This window comes from Carettochelys insculpta, chromosome 4, assembly GCF_033958435.1.
Source record: "Carettochelys insculpta isolate YL-2023 chromosome 4, ASM3395843v1, whole genome shotgun sequence".
Lineage (NCBI taxonomy): Eukaryota > Metazoa > Chordata > Testudines > Carettochelyidae > Carettochelys > Carettochelys insculpta.
Window position 1 is genome coordinate 101,285,488 of NC_134140.1, and position 21,792 is coordinate 101,307,279.

The 21,792-nt window shown below is 43.6% G+C and overlaps 1 protein-coding gene across 3 annotated transcripts in view; it reads left to right on the top strand.

Annotated features, from left to right (window-relative positions):
• The window catches only part of TRPC3 (transient receptor potential cation channel subfamily C member 3), a 63,680-nt gene that overhangs the window by 30,477 nt on the left and 11,411 nt on the right, over positions 1–21,792 (top strand). For all 3 annotated transcript variants that reach the window (XM_074991947.1, XM_074991948.1, XM_074991949.1), the window contains 5 exons: positions 4,065–4,281; positions 6,162–6,395; positions 10,063–10,327; positions 10,884–11,079; positions 19,014–19,223. In XM_074991947.1, the coding sequence (XP_074848048.1) occupies positions 4,065–4,281; positions 6,162–6,395; positions 10,063–10,327; positions 10,884–11,079; positions 19,014–19,223 (1,122 nt within the window). The remainder of the gene's footprint in view (positions 1–4,064; positions 4,282–6,161; positions 6,396–10,062; positions 10,328–10,883; positions 11,080–19,013; positions 19,224–21,792) is intronic.

The following is a 21,792-nucleotide window of genomic DNA, read 5'->3' on the forward strand; positions in this document are numbered from 1 at the left end:
AACATTTTAACAAATCATTGCGTGTTTTTATTTTCCCTGGGTGAAATCATCCTGGTGTTTCTGGGTTCACTGATGATGTCATAACACAACTACCAGCAGCTTGCTGAAATCCATTCAGTGCATGATGTGTTTGATATCAACCATACCAGCTTGATACATCTTCAATAAACCAGGCAGAACAAAAGAGGATTTTTCAAAGAGAAGTTTTTTTTTAAGTTTACTTAGAACTTACCGCTTGGCTGAATGTCTTCCTGACCCTAATCCACAAGCTTGTTCAGAGGGGCTATCCAGCTCAGAAACCGCTGTTTCACTCGAGTTTATATTTTGCTTTGCAGTTCACTTTTAAGAGGTGATAAGATTCTGCATACCACATTTTTAAAGAGAATTTGATTTTTTTTCCTTTCCCTTGTTGTTTGTTTTTTGGTTTGTTTGTTTTACAGATTAACCTATATGAAATAACATAATTGTTACTTAGACTATCTTCTGAAATGTCACTTTCCTTGATGGGGTTTTGTATAGGTACCCTCTATAGCTGCATGGTAGACTGATGTCACTGTAAACTTGTGTTTATGTTTTTTAATATCTAATAAGGAAGAAAAATACATTTTTTCCTGAGCTTTAATTCCTACTGCCAGAAACTCATGGCCCTTTTTGAATCATGTGAAAAAAAGTTTTGAACATACAGATCAACTGCTTAATATATAACTCAATAAAAATAATTTATAAAGGTCAAATGCAAAGGGGGACTATTAAAATCCTGTATCCAAGAAGTGAATGTCAACTTAGTGCATACTTACTGCTCAGTTCACTGAACCTGACCCCTGACTTCAGGAAAACCTGTCTCTTGAGATGGGGAAATCACTCTAATCTCCCCACTCATTAAATTTGCTTGTTTCCTTACAAAAGAATATTGCTGTTAGTGCAGAACATCAGATGACGTTTTAAAATCTCACATAACATTTTGTCTTGTGTCCTAATTAATACTATTCTTGGCCCTAAGCTATTTTTTATTTTTATTGCTGGCTCAAAAGAAAATATATAGCCAGTACTGAACAAGTTTGCAAATGACACAAAAATTGGGGGAATGGTAAATAATGAAAAATACAGTCACTGTTTTAGTGTGATTTGGATCACTTGGTAAGCTAGATGTAAGAACACACACGCTTTAATGAGGTTACTTGTAAATACATACATCTAAGAGTAAAGAATATAGGCCGGATGGAGGACTCTGTTCTGGGAAGCAGCAACTCTGAAAAGTATTTGTGGGTCATAGTGGACACTGCTGAATGTGAGCACCCAAAAAGGTTAACATGATCCTTGGATGCATAAACAGGGGAATCTCAAATAGCAGGATGTAGGTTATTTTAACTCTGCTGGGATTACTTCTGCAATACTGTGTCAAGTGCTGATGCCTACACTTCAGGAAGATTATTGATAAAGTTCGTAGAAGACCCACAAGAGAATCATTAAAGGATTAGCAAACATGTTACAGTGACAGACTCAAGGAGCTCAATTCATTCAGTTTAGAAAAAAAGGTTCAGGGGGAAGTTGATTACATTCTATATGTAGCTATGTGGGAACAAATATTTGTTAATGGACTCCCGAATCTGTCAGAGAATGGTGCAACACAACCCAGTGTCTGCAGGCTGAAGACAAATTCAGGCTGGAAGTAAGATGTATAATTTTACCAGTGAAGGTAATTGATCTTTGGATTAATTTACCAAGGATCAGGTGGATTCACCACTCCTTCACTTTTTAAAATATGATAAAAAGGTAAAAATAAGATGGGATGTTTTTTCTAAATCTTTGCTCTAGGAATTACCATACTGGCTTGTGGCACTAATGGGGTCATATGCTCCTCCTTTCCAAACTGAGTCATAATTGTAGCTCCAGAGTGCTTTTCCTTCAGCTTCCCTGAAGGTATGCTGCTTCCCTGGTCAGCTTCCCTGCAGGCAGGCTGCTGCTGTCCACTCCCACTGCAGGATATTTTGTGCTCTGAATACATCAGCCAAAGAAGAATCTTTTTCTCCTTCGGCATGATATAAATAGTGCTTTGATATGCTGATTTGCTGAATTTGATAAAGTCATTAATCACAGGTAAATTAATAATGCCCTGGAAACTGGGTATCTTCCCCATTGGTAGAGAAGGTATTTTGTTACCCAGTTTTACTGGGCTTGATCCACCTTACCCTTGACTTCCATGGACATTAGATTTAGAGGCCCTCTCTGCACAGCAGTGAATGCTCATATGGTGTGGATGACTCTGCAGACATTGTTTTCTGTATGATTGTAGAGCCTAAAAAACACTGACTGACAGGCCATCATTCCTGCAGGTCACCGCCTGGAGACTATTCTTAGGAATAATACCATTGCATGGCTGCTCAGTGCCCTTAAGGAGGTAACCCTAAGCAGGTAGTGGATACTTTAATTCCAGCAACGAAGGGTCCTGTGGCACCTTATAGACTAACAGAAAAATTTTGAGCATGAACTTTCGTGAGCAAAGACTCACTTCATCAGATGCTGGTCATGGAAATCTGCAGGGCCAGGTATAAATAAGCCAGAGCAAGGCTGGGGATAACAAGGTTAGCTCAGTCAGGAAGGATGAGGCTTACTACCAGCAGTTGATCTGGAGGTGTGAACACCAAGGGAGGGGAAGCTGCTTTTGTATTTAGCCAGCCATTCACAGTCTTTGTTTAATCCTGAGCTGAGGGTGTTGAATTTGCAGATGAATTGTAGCTCAGCAATTTCTCTTTGGAGTCTGGTCTTGAAATTTCTTTGCTGCAGGATAGCTACTTTTAAGTTTGCTATCGTGTGGCCAGGGAGATTGAAGTGCTCTCTTTTGTATATTGCTATTTCTAATATCTGATTTGTGTGCATTTATTCTTTTACGTAGAGACTGTCCAGTTTGTCCGATGTATACAGCAGAGGGGCATTGCTGGCATATGATGTCATAAATTATACTGGTAGATGTGCAGCTGAATGAACCCACGATGGTGTGGCTGATCTGCTTAGGTTCTGTAATGGTGTTGCTGGCGTAGATATGTGGGCAGAGCTGGCAACGAGGTTTGTTGCATGGATGGGTCCCTGAGTTAGAGTGACTGTGGTGCAGTGTTGGCAGGTTGGACAATGATTCCCCACTTTCACAGGCCTTGGGAGGCAGACCAGTCCTTGCCCGCAGAAAACCTGCCAACCTGAAGCACATCCTAACTAGCAACTATACACCACACCACAGTCACTCTAACTCAGTGACCCATCCATGCAACAAACCTCGTTGCCAGCTCTGCCCACATATCTACACCAGCAACACCATTACAGGACCTAACCAGATCAGCCACACCATCGTGGGTTCATTCAGCTGCACATCTACCAGTATAATTTATGACATCATATGCCAGCAATGCCCCTCTGCTATATACATCGGACAAACTGGACAGTCTCTACGTAAAAGAATAAACGCACACAAATCAGACATCAGAAATGGCAATATACAAAAACCCGTAGGAGAGCACTTCAATCTCCCAGGCCACACAGTAGCAAACTTAAAAGTAGCTATCCTACAGCAAAGAAATTTCAGAACCAGACTCCAAAGAGAAATTGCTGAGCTACAATTCATCTGCAAATTCGACACTCTCAACTCAGGATTAAACAAAGACTGCGAATGGCTGGCTAAATACATAAGCAGCTTCCCCTCCCTTAGTGTTCACACCTCCAGATCAACTGCTGGTAGTAAGCCTCATCCTTCCTGACTGAGCTAACCTTGTTACCCCCAGCCTTGCTCTGGCTTATTTATACCTGGCCTTGCAGATTTCCATGGCCAGCATCTGATGAAGTGAGTCTTTGCTCACAAAAGCTCATGCTCAGAACTTTTCTATTAGTCTACAAGGTGCCACAGGACCCTTCGTTGCTCTTACAGATCCAGACTAACACAGCTACCCCTCTGATACTTTAATTCCAGTGCATCATTATCTGTAAATGCCTCTTTATGCTTTTGAGCTGTGCAATGTGAGGGAAATGCTGTAATCTCCTTTTTAACATGAGGGATTGGTTTTGTTTTGCCTTTACAGCTTGGAAAAATTCTCCGCAGCCCATTTATGAAATTTGTGGCACATGCAGCGTCCTTCATTATTTTCTTGGGTCTCCTGGTGTTTAATGCCTCGGACAGATTTGAAGGCATCACAACCCTCCCGAACGTCACTGTTACTGACTACCCTAAACAGATTTTTAGGGTGAAAACGACCCAGTTCACTTGGACAGAGATGCTGATCATGGTGTGGGTGCTTGGTACGTATAGCATATAGCTGCTTTGCGCTGATTCCATGACAGCTGTATTGCATAGATAGACATTCTAAAAGAAACAAAGTCTAAATACTGGCCCCTCACTGCTTCAGTGGCATTCCAGGGCTACACTAGCTCCCAGAGAAAAACTTCCAGCAGCCAACAGTTACCCTAAGCAGATCTTCACTACCCCCTCTTGCAGCCCCTAGTGGATAGATTTGCACTGGGTATGAGGGACATGTTTCTAGTTTCTCCTGCTTTCAAGTAAGGGCAGCTCTACACTTTGGGAGGAAGTTGACTGAAGATATGTAAGTCTAGCCACATGAACAGCATAGCTGGTGTCAACCTACCTTAAGCTGAACTTCTTCAGTGTCTCCATAGCAGGAAGTTGATGGGAGAAACTTTCCCATTGACTTCCCTGACTCCACACGACTCTGTGTAGTACTGGGTCAGAAGAATCGACAAGCAGTCATCCCTGCTAGATTGATCTCTGGAGCATTGATCTCCAATAAAGCATAGACAAGCCCTAGGCAAGTCTCTTGGCCAAGAAAACATTACTAACATTCTTCTTAGAGTAATGAGCAATTGTATTTAACATTGTAAAATGAGTAATTTCCTATATATTTGCAAAAGTAAAATGGCCAGTGGCGTTCTTCAGATAATGAAGATTGTACCACTGTGTAGTAAATAGGAAAACTCAATGACTCACAATGATACTACAGGTTAAACCCCTCTTGTCCAGCACCCTCGGGACTTGACTGGTGCCAGATGAAAGAATGTGCTGGATGATGGGAGGTCAATATTGTCTAGCACATTACCAACACTTCCAGTGCTTACTGGGCTCATAGAAGACATTTAGAGATAAATTACAGCTAACTTACAGCCCAGAATGCTGAGAGCTAGGACTCGTGGCTGGAAACAGACTTTATGGGACCGTGAGAAACTTGGCCACAGTGATGATAAATGGTTGTCCGGCTAACTAAAATCATGTTGGATTACAGATTTTGCCAGACGAGAGAGTTCCAGAATAGAGAGGTTCAACTTGTATTACAAAGCTCAGAAACCATGGCATTTTGTGGCAGAAACCCATATGTGATGTAGTGTTATGTCTATATTAATAATATCATAGTTTCAGAATGTAACACAGTAAACTCTTTCATATCTGGCATTCTATCATCCAGAACTCTCAAATAACCGGCATTTTAACCATAGGTAAATTTTACTTACATTTTCCATAAGTACAGTATAGTGGAAGTAAATACCACTAAATATAGCAAATACAGTATAAGTTTACAGTGTACAGTACTACTGTTGTTGGTAAATAAAGTAATCTGCATATATTTTTGTTTGTTTCTTAATATCGACTCTTGTTTTTCTTTAGTGTCATGCATTGCTAGGTATATCTGTCGATTATCCAGAATACTTGAATATCCAGCAGCCTCCAGTTCCCAGGGCTGCTGGTTATGAAAGAGTTTACTGTATCACTGATACTATAGTGCAATTATATAAAATGGTTATTTTAAGCTAGAACACAAAGCCTATATTATTGTATATGGCAGAAGGTCAGGTGTTACCACAGGTGTTACCATGGTAATGCATTAGCTAATTAGTGCTTACTTAGCACTGGAGGAAATCACAGGTTATTTCAGTGTCATCAGGCTAATGAGTCAGTTTTTGTTACAAGACTTTTTTTTTAGTGGCCTGATCATCTGCCAGCCTGTTTGAGATTTTTCATGGCTGAAGCCTGTAGTCTGCTGGATCTAAAACTGAGATAGACAGCAACTCTGTACTACTAAAAATGCCTACCTGGTGAATTCTGATTGTGTGGGGGAAAGTTAATTAACTCTCAGTGTGACCAAACAGGCTATATTCCCTTCTTGTTGCAGGTATGATGTGGTCAGAATGCAAAGAGCTCTGGCTAGAAGGACCCAGGGAATATATTTTGCAGCTGTGGAATGTTCTGGATTTTGGGATGCTGTCCATTTTCATTGCTGCTTTCACAGCCAGGCTGCTAGCATTTCTGCAGGCCACCAAAGCACAGCGATATGTGGACAATTACATTGAGGAGAGTGACCTCTCTGAAGTCACACTTCCACCTGAAATAGAGTATTTTACTTATGGTGAGTCTGAATGTTAATTTCAAGTTGTTAGCTAGTGGACACTTATTTAAAGGGATAGCTTTTAGGATTGTTAGGCATAAATAAAACCCCTTACAATTACCAGTTTTCATATTTGCCTTAAGGTTTCTACCAACTTATTCTTATTTGTTACACTTTTAAAGCAGTATTTGTTGTGACCATCCATTGAACAAATGAAGTTCTGACATACCAATACTAAACAAAATGTGGCTAAATTCAACTCAGGTTTATCTAGGCACAACAATGAAGTCCATGCAATTATATCTGCTTGTGCTAGAGCTAAATTTGACCCTTTAGGGCTAGATCCATCAAAGAATTTAGGTGCCTTATTGCCACTTTAGATTCCTAAGTCCGTAAAAGGGTCCATCAAAAACCTCTATCCTGCTGCCACCTAGCCCTGAAGATGCCTGTATTTCTGTTGGTGGGCATGCACAAAACTGCCTAAATCCCAACACTGCTGAGCAGCTCAGTTCCTAAGCCTCAGTGGGATGTTCAGATGAGGCTCTTACCTTGTCTTGGAGTCTCTTCAGGTACATGAGTTTAAAGGCCACCTTCTGGATTGGGCCCCACACAAAGCAAAGCTGAGGGTTTCGTGCCACCCTCCTTATATCTAGTAGCTAGAGCGCTCTCCGGGGATGTGTTAGACACAAGCTAACTACCCCACTCTACCTCGCAGACAGAAGAGGTTTGAACCCAGTTCTCACAACTAAACAGTAACTAGCCCCTGGGTCTCCTAGGTGAATGCGCTAGTCACTGGGATAGAGACTCTTTCTCAGCCTGAGAAACCCATCCCAAAATCTCCTGTCTCTAGGCTTGGGCAAAATTCCATTTCTCTTTTGTATAATTTTGATGTATAGTATTAATGTTTATTTCTGAGAAATGTTTTAGACTTTGATCTTGTTAAATTTTTCATAGTTGCATGAAGTTATGTGGGGGTTAGAGAAGTTTAATGACCATAGATGTTGCGATTCAAAGAGTTAAATCTTTATAAATCACTAAAACAAATTGTCAACATTGGATGTCAAAATATACGAAGTAAATATCTTTAAATCACTGTATCATCTCTCTTCTAACTATTCATTCACTAGTCTATTTGTAACAAGCCTAATTCACAAGTCTGAATTATTTGACTTAAACTCTTAAGTTCTCAAGCAGCACTTTCCTTACTTGCCTATCAGTAAATTTTGATTATTATAAATGGAAATATTTTTGTACATTTGTGTGTGTATTGTAAAATCAATCTAATCCTTCCAACACTACCTTAGCATATTAGCTTGGACCCTCACCTGGAAGATCTGGGTTAAAGTCCTTGCTCTGAATCAGGAAGAACTGGGATTTGAACTGGGCTGATGGGTATCAGGGGAAGAGTCCTCTCTCTTATGGCTTTTTGTTTGTTTTTGTGGTGAGAAAGGTGTGACTTTGCGTAGTTGACTAACTCCAGGAAAGGATTCATAGTCATGAATGCAGAATAGAGAGAGTCACCTCCACCTGGTTCTGAACTAGGCACCTGACTCCTTTTCAGGCTCAGGGCTTAGACACAACCTTGGTATTTCTTACTAGCTACCTTAGGTGGCTGCTCGGTCAGTTTGGTGACTTTGGAGATCCCAAATGTAGGCACCTAATTCTTCCCATGCATTGTACAAGGAGTATGGGCACCTGAATTAGGATTTCATGAGGGGACAAGGCACTTATACATTATGTTACTGCAGTTCCAAACTGTGGGTCACAATCTGAAGCAGGGTTGCTCCATCAGGGCATAGGTTTGTGGCAATCCTAAGTGTGTGGAGGACGATGTTACAAAATGCTACCCTCTGCACAGTGTGACCTTGTATGCCCTGTGCATACTAGGTCACACTATGTGGAGGACACCATGCATTCTCCATGTGGCATGACCTCACATGTTCAGAACATGTGAGTTTACCCTGTGTGGAGGATGCCATTTTAAAAATGAGTCCTCTGTGTGGCTGGAGGTCAAGGGAAGCAGTAGACTTGAAAATGCAGTCATGCAGCAGAAAGTTTAGGAATTCCTGCCTTAAGTTTTGCAAAGCTGAAAGCAAGTGTCCTTTGTGTGCTTAGTCCCAAGTGGACTTGTTCTCTCTGCTACAGAAGTTCCTCAGCCAACCCTGCTAGCTTTCCGTGAAAAAAAAAAAACCCTCCCCATCAATTTTCATACACTGCTCCTGATTCAATACTACATATAATAACCCCTAATAAATTACTAGCTTTTCCATTTCTTGAATTAAAAAACAAGTGACCAAAAATACCCCACAAATTTTGGTGATGTGGGCATGTTACTAACATGTTATTGAAAATGAAATACTAATATTGTATTTAATACTACATAATTCACTATTATACTTTCTCTGAAAAACATTATTTGTATTAAATACCAGCAAGTTGCCCAGCGTTGCTTGGATATTTAAGTGAAATATTTTTTTTTCTGTTTAGAAAAGAAAAGGGGAAAGGATATGATTTATGCAAGTGATTGGGGGCTAATTGTGTTGGGGATTTCCGTGGAGGCAGCTGGGCTCCCCCTGCATGACACTGTGGCCAAGCAGTGGGGGTAGGGACTGGACTAGAAATGCACTTACCTGTTCTGGCCAGGTGGAGAATCTCATCTCCATATGGCCACTGTTTTCCTGCTGTGGCTGCCCCCAGTGGTCGCTCCACCATATTGCTGTTCCTTGCACTTGCTGCCCCCAGTGGTGAATCTGAAATATGTCATCCATCCTGGTGGTACCCTTCCCTTTCCATGTTCTGGGATTTCAGGCATTTCCCACTTTCCAGGCACAACCAGACCCTGACCTTGGTTTCAATTAGGGTAACAGGAAGCTGCGTACCAAATTTCATGACAGTCGCTATTGCAGTTTAAGAGGAATTTTTGAACAAACACAGCACCGACAGACAGACAGATGCACTATAAAATATATAGTAGATTTATTTTAGTATCTTTGTTAATAATGTCTTTATTACTCTCTTATGGATATTTTGCATGATTTTAACATACAAAATAATTTTTATGTGTGGTTATATCTTTTTAAAGCAGCAGTTTTCAGTCAATGATACAACATAAAGAAATAATTATTGTGAAAGAAAAATGGATTGGGATGTAAGCCCGGACAAAGGAAAGACTGAATAATGATTAATATTCCTGTATAATTGTTATAGATACCTAAACAAATTAAATAATAAAAAGAAATAGCGATTAGGGTATATTTAATAATACTACTATGTGTCAGTTTTGTTTTGGGAAGATTTTATGATGGACAGAAAGATACAAATATTGGATGTGATTTTAATTATTATAGAATCTGTAAATGTTATATGTAATATAAAAATTCATACTATGATGGGGTATAACCTCAATTTTCATACATACTTCTCAATAGAGAGGTAAACACACATACTATTAGAAGAGAGCCTGTCTGTTTACATTATAACTTCCACTGTAAAAGCATACAGTTCAATTTTTTATTTATAACTCAAAAACTAATCGTAATACATACAGTGTCAGCTACTAGACTCCACAAATGTTTCTTCTTACTAGATACAGATATGTGCATGACAATTCCCAGCTGATAGTTATATTTTTAAACATAGTAATAAGTAACAAACTCAGTTATTTACCCTTTTATTTCATGCCTTCCAGCCAGAGACAAATGGCTCCCATCTGATCCACAGATAATATCTGAGGGTCTCTATGCAATAGCTGTTGTGCTTAGCTTCTCTCGGATTGCATACATCCTGCCTGCAAATGAGAGCTTTGGACCCTTGCAGATTTCTCTTGGAAGGACTGTAAAGGACATTTTCAAGTTTATGGTCCTTTTTATAATGGTATTCCTTGCATTTATGATTGGGATGTTCATACTCTACTCCTACTATCTTGGAGCTAAAGTAAACTCTGCTTTTACAACGTAAGTATGAGGTTATGTTCAAGCAAAACAAAATACAAAATTTTAGTAGTTACCCAGGAGGGGCCTGAATCTTGGAAAAAAAAACCCGCACTCCTGACCAATGTAATTATGCCAACAAAATCCTGGGTGTAAATTGCTGCTATGTTGACTGAAAAGTCCTTAGCTAACATTGTCTGGAGGCGGGGATGGGGTGGCATTTTTACCCTGACAGAAATTCATTCTGTGGTTGTAGTCTGGGTCTGTATTAAAAAACTATGCTAGCAGGACTGTCCTGGGAGAGCTGTTCTGTTGTATAGATATAGCTGAGTCTGTGATGTATTAAGTGCCCTTAATGTCCACTCTGATCAAATCAAGATCAGAAGAAATTGAATGTTCTATGGGAAAAATTTTTGTGTTTTTGTTTTGATTAAACATCTACACTAAACTTCCTTACAAACCTTTAAAAACTAAATGACAGACAAAAGTGTAAGGTTATTACTTAGTACATTTGTCATAAGAACTGTGTATTTAGTTATATGATTATATGATTAGTAACAATCCTCATTCTTTCACACAGCGTTGAAGAAAGTTTCAAGACCTTGTTCTGGTCAATATTTGGTTTATCTGAAGTGACTTCAGTTGTCCTCAAATATGATCATAAATTCATAGAGAATATTGGCTATGTTTTGTATGGAATATACAATGTAACAATGGTGGTTGTTCTGCTGAACATGCTGATTGCCATGATCAACAGCTCATACCAAGAAATTGAGGTAAGGTCTCTTTCTAAGGTATCTCTCCTTTCTTTATGCTCTGAAAGGGCACTATAAACCTCTTAATAGACAAATTCTAATGGAAATAAGTATCAGTAAAGGACTACCCCAGGTAAAGAAGCTCACCGGAAAACATTGTGCTAGGAGATAATGGTTTATTTCACAAACAACTTTAGACAGGAATGATCTATAAAATTTTATAAAGTAGAGTTTAAAGTGAGAACAACCAATTTACCCCCTACTGAACAGTACTTTGAAAACTCTGTGGAAAAAAAAATTCTTTGAACGTGGTTTCAACTTTCTTTTTCAATCCTGGTTTGGCTGGCCAGCATTGAAAGGCCAAAATGTTTCTTTTCCAAAACAGTTTGGACTGATCTGCACTGACAGGAATTTGGTACCCAGAACCATGTTTAAAGGCCTGTCTAGACAGTTGTGCTTTACCCTGTCAACGTGCAGTTTACGTCTGTGAATGGCATCACACTGTATTATAAATGTGTTTCTACACATTGATATAGTCCAGTAAAAACCCAGGGTTCAAACAAGAATTCAGACAAAATCAAATTTCAACCCTTTTCTGGATGGGAGCAGTACCAGTTACAGTGAATGTATGAATGAAATTCCAATCGGAATCTCCTCATCCTTCTTTCTATGCTTGGCAGCCAAGTATTGTAGCATAATGATCCCTGACTGCATTTGTTCTACAGTCATTTAATACCTGCCAGTCTTGTCTGGACTGCAGACATGGTAGAAGAAGTTCGTCTGTTTGACTCTCTATGGCAAACCAGCCAAGCTTCTGGGACCTCCCAGAATCTGGACAGATAAGGTAGCTTCTCTTCTTTGTCTAGGCATGAAAGTATGGTAAGGTCTGTACAAACAGCAAAGCTTTCATATGAAGGATGGGATACAAGACATAACAAAATTATTGAGCAGAGTTTTAGCCTATGGCCAGCAGGGTGTGTGGGGGTCCGGGTCTGTCCTCTGGAAGGGGCAGGGCCTCAGGTGGAAGGGGTGGGGCCAGGGCCCTCAGCGCCACCTGGACTGTGGCGCTGTCCCTCTCCCACTCTCAGAGCCCCACAGAGCAACCAGCTCAGTGCTGCTTTTGCTCTGGTGGTGATTCAAAGGGAGTTGTGGCCCTGGCTGCTGTGCCCCTCTCCCCCCACAGGAACACGGCTAATTAACCCCTAATTCTTACCTTTAAAATATTTCATAACACCTTTTCCTCAACAAAGTACATTTTACTGTGTGGACAGGCCCTTGTGTGCTAGTTAAATGGATTTTACTGTATTACATAAATATAATTAGCTCACTACTCCATTTTCCACAAACATTTTCACTAAATATAGCTGTGCTAAATACTTCAGCTTCGCTTTCTTAGGTTTACATACTGTGCTAGTGCATGACATAAGAAAAAAATTTCCTGTGAGAGTGTTCTGATGACTAAATCACATTTAACAGCTGTTTCAAGCTTAATTATTCAGTCTGAAGTGTAAGCATCCGTTTTTCTGTTTTCAGTACAGTATTTAAAACTTGACTCTAATCTTAGCTGTACATTGCCATGAGACTTGAAAACTTAGTGGTTGCGCTCATGCACACCTGTAGACTTGCAAATTTTTAATGCCTGCACTTTATCTTAAATTGAAATGATTTCTGAAAATGATGAATATCTATTTCATCTGTAAGACAGGTGCTTTATTTTGGGTTCATTGGGACAGCAAATAACTTCCTTTGAGAATTTAATTAATTCAGTTTAGCTGCTTATCATTCAAATATTACAATGAGAAAGAAAGAAAGAAAGAAAGAAAGAAAGGCAAACTGGTGAAGACTAATGGGCTACGTCTACACTACAGCGATCCTTCAAAAGAAGTCCTTCTGGAAGAGCTCTTCCAAGAAAAGTCTATCAAAAGATTGCGTCCACACACAGAAAGTGAATCGAAAAATTGATTTGCTCTGTTAGTAGAGAGTGGCCACACAGCCACAGCCACTCTTTTGGAAGAACGGACCAGGGAACGCTGCAGATGGGGTCGCATAGCTGGCAAGCCTTTCCAAGAGCTCTGGCCAGGTGCTCCCTTAAAGGGCCCCTTCTAAATACCAGCATGCTGCATATGCTGAAGCCAGCTGTGCTGCACACAGCATAGCAGAGCTGGTGCAGGGATCACAAGCTGGTAGCTCCAGCTGTGGACCCACAGCAGCTCCTAGGCTGGCACCACATCAACACCCTGGTCAGGCTGCTGGCCACCATCGTTGCAGCCACTCTCCAGCTCCTCTGGTGGCAGAGACCTCCCACAGGGGCTGAGGATCCCAGCCCCCCAGGGCCCAGACCATGCCCTCCTGAGCGATCAGGCACATCTGGAGCTACCCTACCAGCTCCGACGGGTGGGACTGGCTGGTGATGGGCAAGTGGGATGACATGCAGCAGCTCCAGAACTTCCACCTGAGGAAGGAGACCTGTCTGGAGCTCTGCAGCTGGCTCGCCACCACCCTCCGATGCTGGGACACCCGTATGCAGCTCGCCCTCCCCCTTGAGAAGCGCATAGCCATTGCCATCTGGGAGCTGGCCACCCCAGACAGCTACCGCTCCATGGGACAGCAATTCAGAATGGGCAAGTCAACTGTCAGGGCTGTCCTCATGAAGGTAAGGCATGCTTGTCTCACAGACCTGGCATGGGGAGGCAGGAGGGGCTCTCGGGCGGGAGGGGCTCCCAGAGGCGGGAGGGGCTCCAGGGACTGGAGTCGGGGTGCAAGGGGTGGGGGCATGGGAGGCATGGGGGCCTATCCCCAGGGGACTGTGATGCCCCACCCCCCCCAGGCACACTGCTGGAGGAGTGGCCTCATGTGGGGGGCAGTGCTTGGAGGGCTCGGAGTGGGGAGAAGCGGGCCAGGAGGAGGCAGACGAGCCTGCCAGAGCCAAGAGCATCTCCACACATGCTCATGAGTGTGTCTGCTGTCTGTCCCCTGCAGGTCATAAGGGCAATCAACACCATCGTGCTCTGGAGGGTCATCCATGTTGGGGACCTGGACGTGGCTGTCACTGGTTTCACTGTCCTTGGCTTCCCCCACTGCTTCGGTGCCATCGATGGCACACACATTGCCATCTGTGCCCTGGACCACAGCACAATCTGCTATATCAAACACAAGGGCTACCACTTGGTTACAGTGCAGGCCCTGGTGGACCATAGGCGATGCTTTATGGACATCTACGTGGGCTGGTAGGGCTGGGCCTAGGGTGTGTGGGTCTTCTGCAACTCCAGCCTCTGCCAGAGGATGGTGGTGGGGAACCCACATCCTCCAGCAGGAACTCATTGTCGGAGAGGTCACCATGCCCTTGTGCATGGGAGGGACGCAGCATAGCCCCTGTAGCCCTGGATTATGCAGCTGTACGCAGGCCACCTGGACCCCAGCCAGAACCTGTACAATGGCTGCCTCGGTTGGACATGCTACTCTGTTGAGCGTGCCTTCAACAGCCTGAAGGCTTGGTTCAGCTGTCTTCTCACGCACCTGGATGTTGGGGTGCACAATGTCCCCCAGGTTGTGGGGGGTTGCTGTGCCCTCCACAACATTATGGAAGGCCAGGAGAAGGCCTTTCTCTTGGTGTGGCCGGCTGAGGCTGGCCCCGGGTACGAACAGCCAGGCACAATCTCTGTCCACCAAGACCACCATGATGGGGTGTCAATCTGGGAGGCCCTCTGGGAGAGCTTCGCCCATGGGCCCCAGTGACCCTTCTCAGAGCACCCCTTTCTGGGTCCTCCAGCCAGCAGCCCCACCCTATCCTCAACATGACCCCTCCTGCCCATACACCCCTCACCCCCACCAATAATAACGGACACAGGGGTTGTGAAAAAATAAACAGTTTACTTAAACAAAGAACATTTCTGTGAAATGAAACGTGCAAATAACTATTTACAGTGGTGAATGGGGGCTAACTATATACATTGGGGTGGCTTGGGACAGGGGCTGGGGGCATCTGAACTTGGAGCAGGGGCTTGGGATGGGGGTAGGGGGCCTTAGTCCTCTGAGGGGGTGTGGTGCTGCAAGCCACAGTGGCTGCCAGATCCCCTCCCACCCTGGGTTCAGGGTCCCCATCAGGGCACGGATGGGGCCAGGATCATGGAGAAGTAAGGCCATGGGAGGGTTGCAGCGGCTTGGGCTCGGTGGGAGGAGGGCGGAGGGGGACATGGCAGTGGGGGAGTGGGGGGCTGCATGGTGGCCCCCGCCCTAGCCATCAGCTAGTGGGTGAAGCCCAGCGTGATGGCCAGCAGGAGTTCAGGTGGGAGCAGGGCAGCAAGGGTAGAGGACGGGGAGGCAGGGACAGCTGGGGCAGAAAACTGGGCCACTTGCTCCCTTAGAATCCCAGTGATCATCCTGAGGTGGGTCATGAACTCAGCCCAAGCCTCCCTCCTCCATGCCAGGTCTGCTTCCTTCACCCACAGGCACCAGTCTGCCAGGTCATTCTGGTGGTGGAGGGAGGCTCTGTAGGCAGAGGCATAGTCCACCATGTGCCAATGTGCAGGTGCTGACTGTCACCTGTGGGTATGTCCACAAGCTGGAGCCATGGCCTTCTGGGGTGTTTCTAGGCTGGAGCTGACAGCTGCAGGGTTGGCTGGCTTCTAGCCATAGCAGGGCAGGCACCCCACCTTCCAGGTACTTACCGGGGAGGGGGTACCCCTGAACAGGTCCAGGGATACCCTGCTTGAGGTGGCCTGGCTGGAGGATGCCGAGGTCAGGGTGGTCACAAGCGTCTCATCACTCGATTCCGGGTCTGATGGCGGTTCCAGCTCTGATGGGTGGTCCTGCCTGCTCCTCCCATGGCTTGGTGTTCGGCTCCATCCCTGCAGGGGTCTCTTCCACCCTGGTGTTGAGGGGGGTGCAGAGTGGGAGTTGTCCTTGCCCTCAAGGAGGCTGTGGAGCTCCTTGTAGAAAGGGCAGGTGGAGGGTCCTGCTTTAATCTCCAGCCCAAGTCCCTGGCCCTGACATACTCCTGGCATACTCCTTGACCTTGGACAGTACTTGCTGCATTGTCTGGGCGGTGTGTCCGTTGGCTGCCAAGCTGGTAGCCAGCCAGGCATAGGTGGGGGTGTTCCACTTCTTCCCAGTGGACTCACAAAGGATGTCCTCTTCCTGCCGGAGGCCCAGGAGGTCATGGAGCTCAGGCTCGGTCCACAATGGGGCCTGACATTTGGTGGCCTGGGCAGGCTCCAGGGATCCCTTGGCTGGCTCTCTGGGGGACCCCTGGGGGTTGCAGAGCTGCAGGCTGTCCAACATGTTGGGACTCTCTGCTCCAGAGAGTGGCAGTGAGGGCATGGTGGTGAGCAGCTTGGCTCCTTGCTGCCTCCATGCTTTTAGCTTCCTGCCACGCGGTCTCTGGGGCTCCCTGCACCTTTAAAGTGGCCAGACGCAGGGAGCATAAAGCTCCAATCACACTGGCCAGGGCATCTCCCAGCTCCAGCTGTCCAGCACCATGGAGGACTCCTCTTTCAACAAAAGGGCCCCTGGAGCATCCACACACGTTTTTTTGTAAAAGAATCTTTCAGAAATAGGTGCTCTTCCTCATCCAGGAGCGGAAAAGGGCCGCTGGAAGAAGTGCGCTGGTCTTTTGATTTAATATTGAAAGAATGCATTTTGTGTGAAGATGCTCTGTGATTTTTTTCAAAAAAGGCCTGGCTTTTTTGAAAAAACCCTCTAGTGTAGACATAGCCCTGTTGTTTAAAGTCAAATCCAGGTTGCTTAGAAAGACAGAGGCTTATTTATGATACCAGTTAATGTATGGCCTTACAAAAGCAGTTTTATCAGAATATCAGCATGCTTTTGTAATGTCAGAAAGTACATAAAGATGATATGCAAATCATTTTCTTGGGAAATTCTAAGATGATTTACTGTGTACAAAATGTGATTAAACCCTCACAGACTTCAATGTCTAATCTGCTCATATATGTGGCCCAGATCAGAAGTGTTAGCATTTGCTGGCTGTTGAGTGACCTATTTTAAATGGAATTGATGATCTCAGTCAGTCCTTTCTAAACAAGTGCCCAAATTTTGCGAACCACTGCCAAGACTGACAATTATCGGAGGGGTAGCCATGTTAGTCTGCATCTGTAACAGCAACGAAGGGTCCTGTGGCACCTCATAGACTAACAGAAAAGTTTTGAGCATGAGCTTTCGTGAGCACAGACTCACTTCATCAGATGCTGGTCTTGGAAATCGGCAGGGCCAGGTATAAATAAGCAAGAGCAAAGGTGGGGATAACAAGGTTAGCTCAGTCAGCAAGGGTGAGGCTTCCTACCAGCAGTTGATCTGGAGGTGTGAACACCAAGGGAGGGGAAGCTGCTTCTGTATTTAGCCAGCCATTCGCAGTCTTTGTTTAAGCCAGAGCTGAGGGCATCGAATCTGCAGATGAATTGTAGCTCAGCAATTTCTCTTTGGAGTCTGGTCCTGATATTTCTTTGCTGTAGGATAGCTACTTTTAAGTCTGCTATTGTGTGGCCTGGGAGATTGAAGTGCTCTCCTACGGGTTTTTGTACATTGCCATTTCTGATGTCTGATTTGTGTGCGTTTATTCTTTTACGTAGCGACTGTCCAGTTTGTCCGATGTATATAGCAGAGGGGCATTGCTGGCAATGACAATTGACAAATTGACAAAATGACAATGACAAAGACTGACAATGACACTCTGGCCGGTAATATCAGCAGAATATCAGTCAAATATACTGTCATGGGGACTGAACTATGCATTAACCTCATTTAGAGGTCCTTTCTGTTCACCCTAGTAGAATATAATAGGAAAACTTTCACCATTCTGTAGGTAAAAGCTGGGTTTCGGTTTCCAGGGCTGTAATTTTGGCATTTTTATGAACATCAAGTTGACTAAAAATTTAAAATAAAAAGAAAAATCAAAATGTGTTTTGCATGTGCATTTCCAATACATGCTGAAAATAGTGCATATTACTTAGGTTTAAATGTAGTCAGGAAACAAATAAACTAGCTTTTCACCTTTGGAGAGTGTTTGCAAAATTTCAGTTAGGTCCAGGCTAGCAAAACTACCAGGAGATTTTACCAGCCTGGGCACAACAACTGTTTGCTTATTCCTTCCCAAGGATGCCAATAAAAAAAAACAAAACCACTGATAGTTGGTTACCCATCAAAAGAAGGTTAGAATTAATCTATGTGGAAAAGCTTGCATGCTATACCTCCCCAAAAGCCAACACTGTTATTTCCTCAATTGCATGATACCACATTTCAGCATTAAATTTAAGAAAGAAAATACAGGTCAAACCTCTCTCATCCAGCACCCTCGGGACCTGACAGGTGCCAGATGAGAGAATTTGCTGGACCACAGGAGGTCAGTATTTTCTAGCACATTACCAACACTTTCACTCCTTACAGAGCTCTTAGAGGACATTGACGGGTAAATTACAGCTAAATAACAGCACAGAAAGCTGAGAGCCAGGACTGGTGGCTGTAAACAAACTTTATGGGACCATGGTAAACTTGGTGATACCCATGATAAGTGGTCATCTGGCTAACTAAAATCATGCCGGATTACAGATATTGATGGATGAGAAAGCTCCAGATTTGAGAGATTCAGCCAGTACTTGCTTTTTTAAAATAACTTTCTATTTCAATATCAGGACCTTAATAGTTCAGTTTTCAGTCAGTGAAGATATAACACTTTCTAAAACTATTTGCATGCTTCAACAAAATATGACAAAAAAAGCCCACATAAATAGACACAGCAGGAATTAAATTAAAATAGACTTGATAATGCAGCTGCATGTCAGTTGAACTACTGGGAATCATTCACACTAATAAGTTCATCAAATTTCTGCATAAAACAAAAAGAGAAGTTGTGTAAGGGAGGCTCCTTTTGAAAGAGTCTCGCATTAGATGAAACCCAAAGGTAAGTAAAACAAAGTAAACATGTCATTTTGTTTCTAACACAGGATGACAGTGATGTGGAGTGGAAGTTTGCTCGCTCTAAGCTCTGGTTATCTTATTTTGATGATGGAAAAACATTACCTCCACCGTTCAGTCTTGTGCCAAGTCCCAAGTCTTTTTTCTATTTCATCATGAGGATCATCAGCTTTTCAAAGTGCAGGAGGAGAAGGCTGCAGAAAGATATTGAAATCAGAATGAGTAATTCCAAGTCTAGGGTAGGTCTTAAAATTGTTTCATTGCATTGGACAAGTGTGTTTGCCTCCTAGCTCTTTGCTTTCCTTTAATTCTTATGGGATAGTTTGTACTTGTGAAGGATGATACCATCATTAAGGAAGCATTTTATTTTTAAAGTGCTGTAACCCAGATGCCTTTTAAGCGCAGCACAAAAGCAAAGTAAAAGGCTACATTTTTTTAGGGCAGCAAGGCCTTTTTACCAAATATAACTGAAAGAGCATAAATAACCCAAAAAAACCATCAGTCGTAGCCAAACAAACAACAAAAATAAATCCTACAAGAAATGACCTAAGTAGTAAACAGAGACATCTTCAGCCTTTTCCAGAAAGATGCCAATGGTAGTTTTCATGCGCTAAAAAGCCAGAAGTTCTGAAAAGCTAACTATTCCTTTCATCACTAGGATGAAGGATAGGCAGCTATACAGTACATCCTTTCCCACACTTCTCCGCTGCCAAAACTTGTGTTGCTCACAGGGATGAGGGATAGTTGTGCCTTTGTGGCACTTCACAAATAGTAATAAATTCAGTCTTGAACACACCAGTGGAGTAGGTAGCTATTGTTCCCACTTTGCAGATGAGTAACTGGAGCACAGAGAGGTTAAAAGTGATGTTCAAGGGATTTATCATGAGTTAGGATTGTAGCCTTTTTTGATGGTTTACCATGTATACAGAAATACTGAAGGCATTTAAAAAAAGTTATGTTTTGGTTGCTTTTTATTTAAGAAATATTGGAAATGTCAAATACGGTCTTCATTGTTTTTGCTGAAGAAATTCCTAAGACTTCTGTTTGTTGTGAACTGTCAGTAGTGTAGAATCTTTAACATAAATATCTTTTTACCTTTATATTTTTGGGCACTTGAGTTAAATGTGTGTGTAAATAAATAAATAAATTAATACCCCACACATACAAAAAAGTAGTTTGAAACAGTTTATCTATAAAACCTTTGCCCTCCTAATTACTGGGCTTTCATGATATGGGCCTCTTGTAATGTCACCATTTCACTCGTCCTCCAGTCTCCAGAACTTCTATATGAAAAAAAAAAGCAGAGTTGTCTTTTTATGTTAAAAACTTCGAGGCTTTCTTTATACATCTCACAGCAACAAAACAGAGTGTGTGTATAACCATCTGTTTCTATATTTTTATTGGTCACTTTTAAATGACTTGCCTTAAATAGTGACACAGGAAGTTCATGGCAGAGCCAGTAATAGATCCCAGGAGTCAGATTCTCATCTCATCTCCACAATTTTTTCACTGCTGTAACTCCTAATTTCCACTTCTATAAATGAGGTCTCAGATCTTCTCTTCCCTAACTTTATGGTTTAGCCACAAGACCATCTTCTCACAACTCTTTTTCTCTTCTTTTTCTAGCTCAGAGATATAAAACTCTAAGCATTTGGATCCTGATAATTATTACAGGAGTTTACTGCCATATTAATTAATAGATGTTGAGCTGTTTTCCAAATATATTGTTGTTGTTATTATAATTATTCCTCAAAGCCATGACTCAGCAAAACATAATTCCATATTTTGACTTTAATAAGACTTAGACATATGATTAATGTTCAGGTTGAACATCTGAAATCCAGGACTCTCTGGTCTGGCAACATCTGTGGTCTGGCACAGGCTCATACACAGGGTGTGTGCACAAGGGGTGTGAACGTTCCCTCGCACAGTGGGCCACCCCACCCTTTCTCTGCCCCTTTTCTTTGCTGCTCTGCAGCCACCTTAACCCCTGGCTCCCTCCCCGACCAGCTTAGCTAGGAATTACCAGAGCATGGGGTGGGCAGGCAGCAGTAGCAGCCACAGGATATCGCTTTCCAGTGGCCTGCCTCATACTCATGTGCAGTGCTCTGCTGCTGCCTCCAGACCCGCTGAGCCCCTCTGGGCAGCTGGAGGCATCCCAGCTGCTCACAGAAAACTGGGGCGCATCAGGCCGACTTGAAGTGCTGCGAGGTGCTGGGGAGGGGAGAGGGAGGCCATGGGGAGGTGATCTCCTACACTGCTGCTGCTGCTGCTGCTGCTACTGCTGCCCCCTGCCCCCGTCCCAGGTAATTCTCCCCCTCCTGGGCCAAGCGGGAGGGGGAAGCTTTAGAACAAGTTGGGGTGGGGTGGGGGTGGGGAGTTCCTTGGCAAGGGGGGTGTTTGGTCCGAGCAGGAGGTAGGGGACTGTGTTTGGGGGGGTTGTTGGGGTCTTGCAAGGAGGGGGTTCAGTCTGAGCAGGGGTGGGGTGTTTGGACTGAGTGGGGGACTGTTTTCAAGCTGTGGGGTCAGTCTGAGCAGGGGTGGGGCATGGGGTCTTTTGGCTGAGTGAGAGTGGTGGGGGGATCTTTGGGCCTAGTGAAGGTGGGCTGGAGGAGCTGTTTGGAGAGGTGGGATGTAGAGGGGGATAGGGCCAGCTGGAGGGGACATGGGGGGGCAGCTGGAGACCTAAGGGTAGGGGGAGAAGAGCAGGGCCAGATGTTGTGGGGTGGCAGTCCACATTTAAAAAAAAAGCCACTCCCCCAGAAATTCCAGCATATGGGCCTCTGGCAGGCGTGGGGTGTTGCTGGA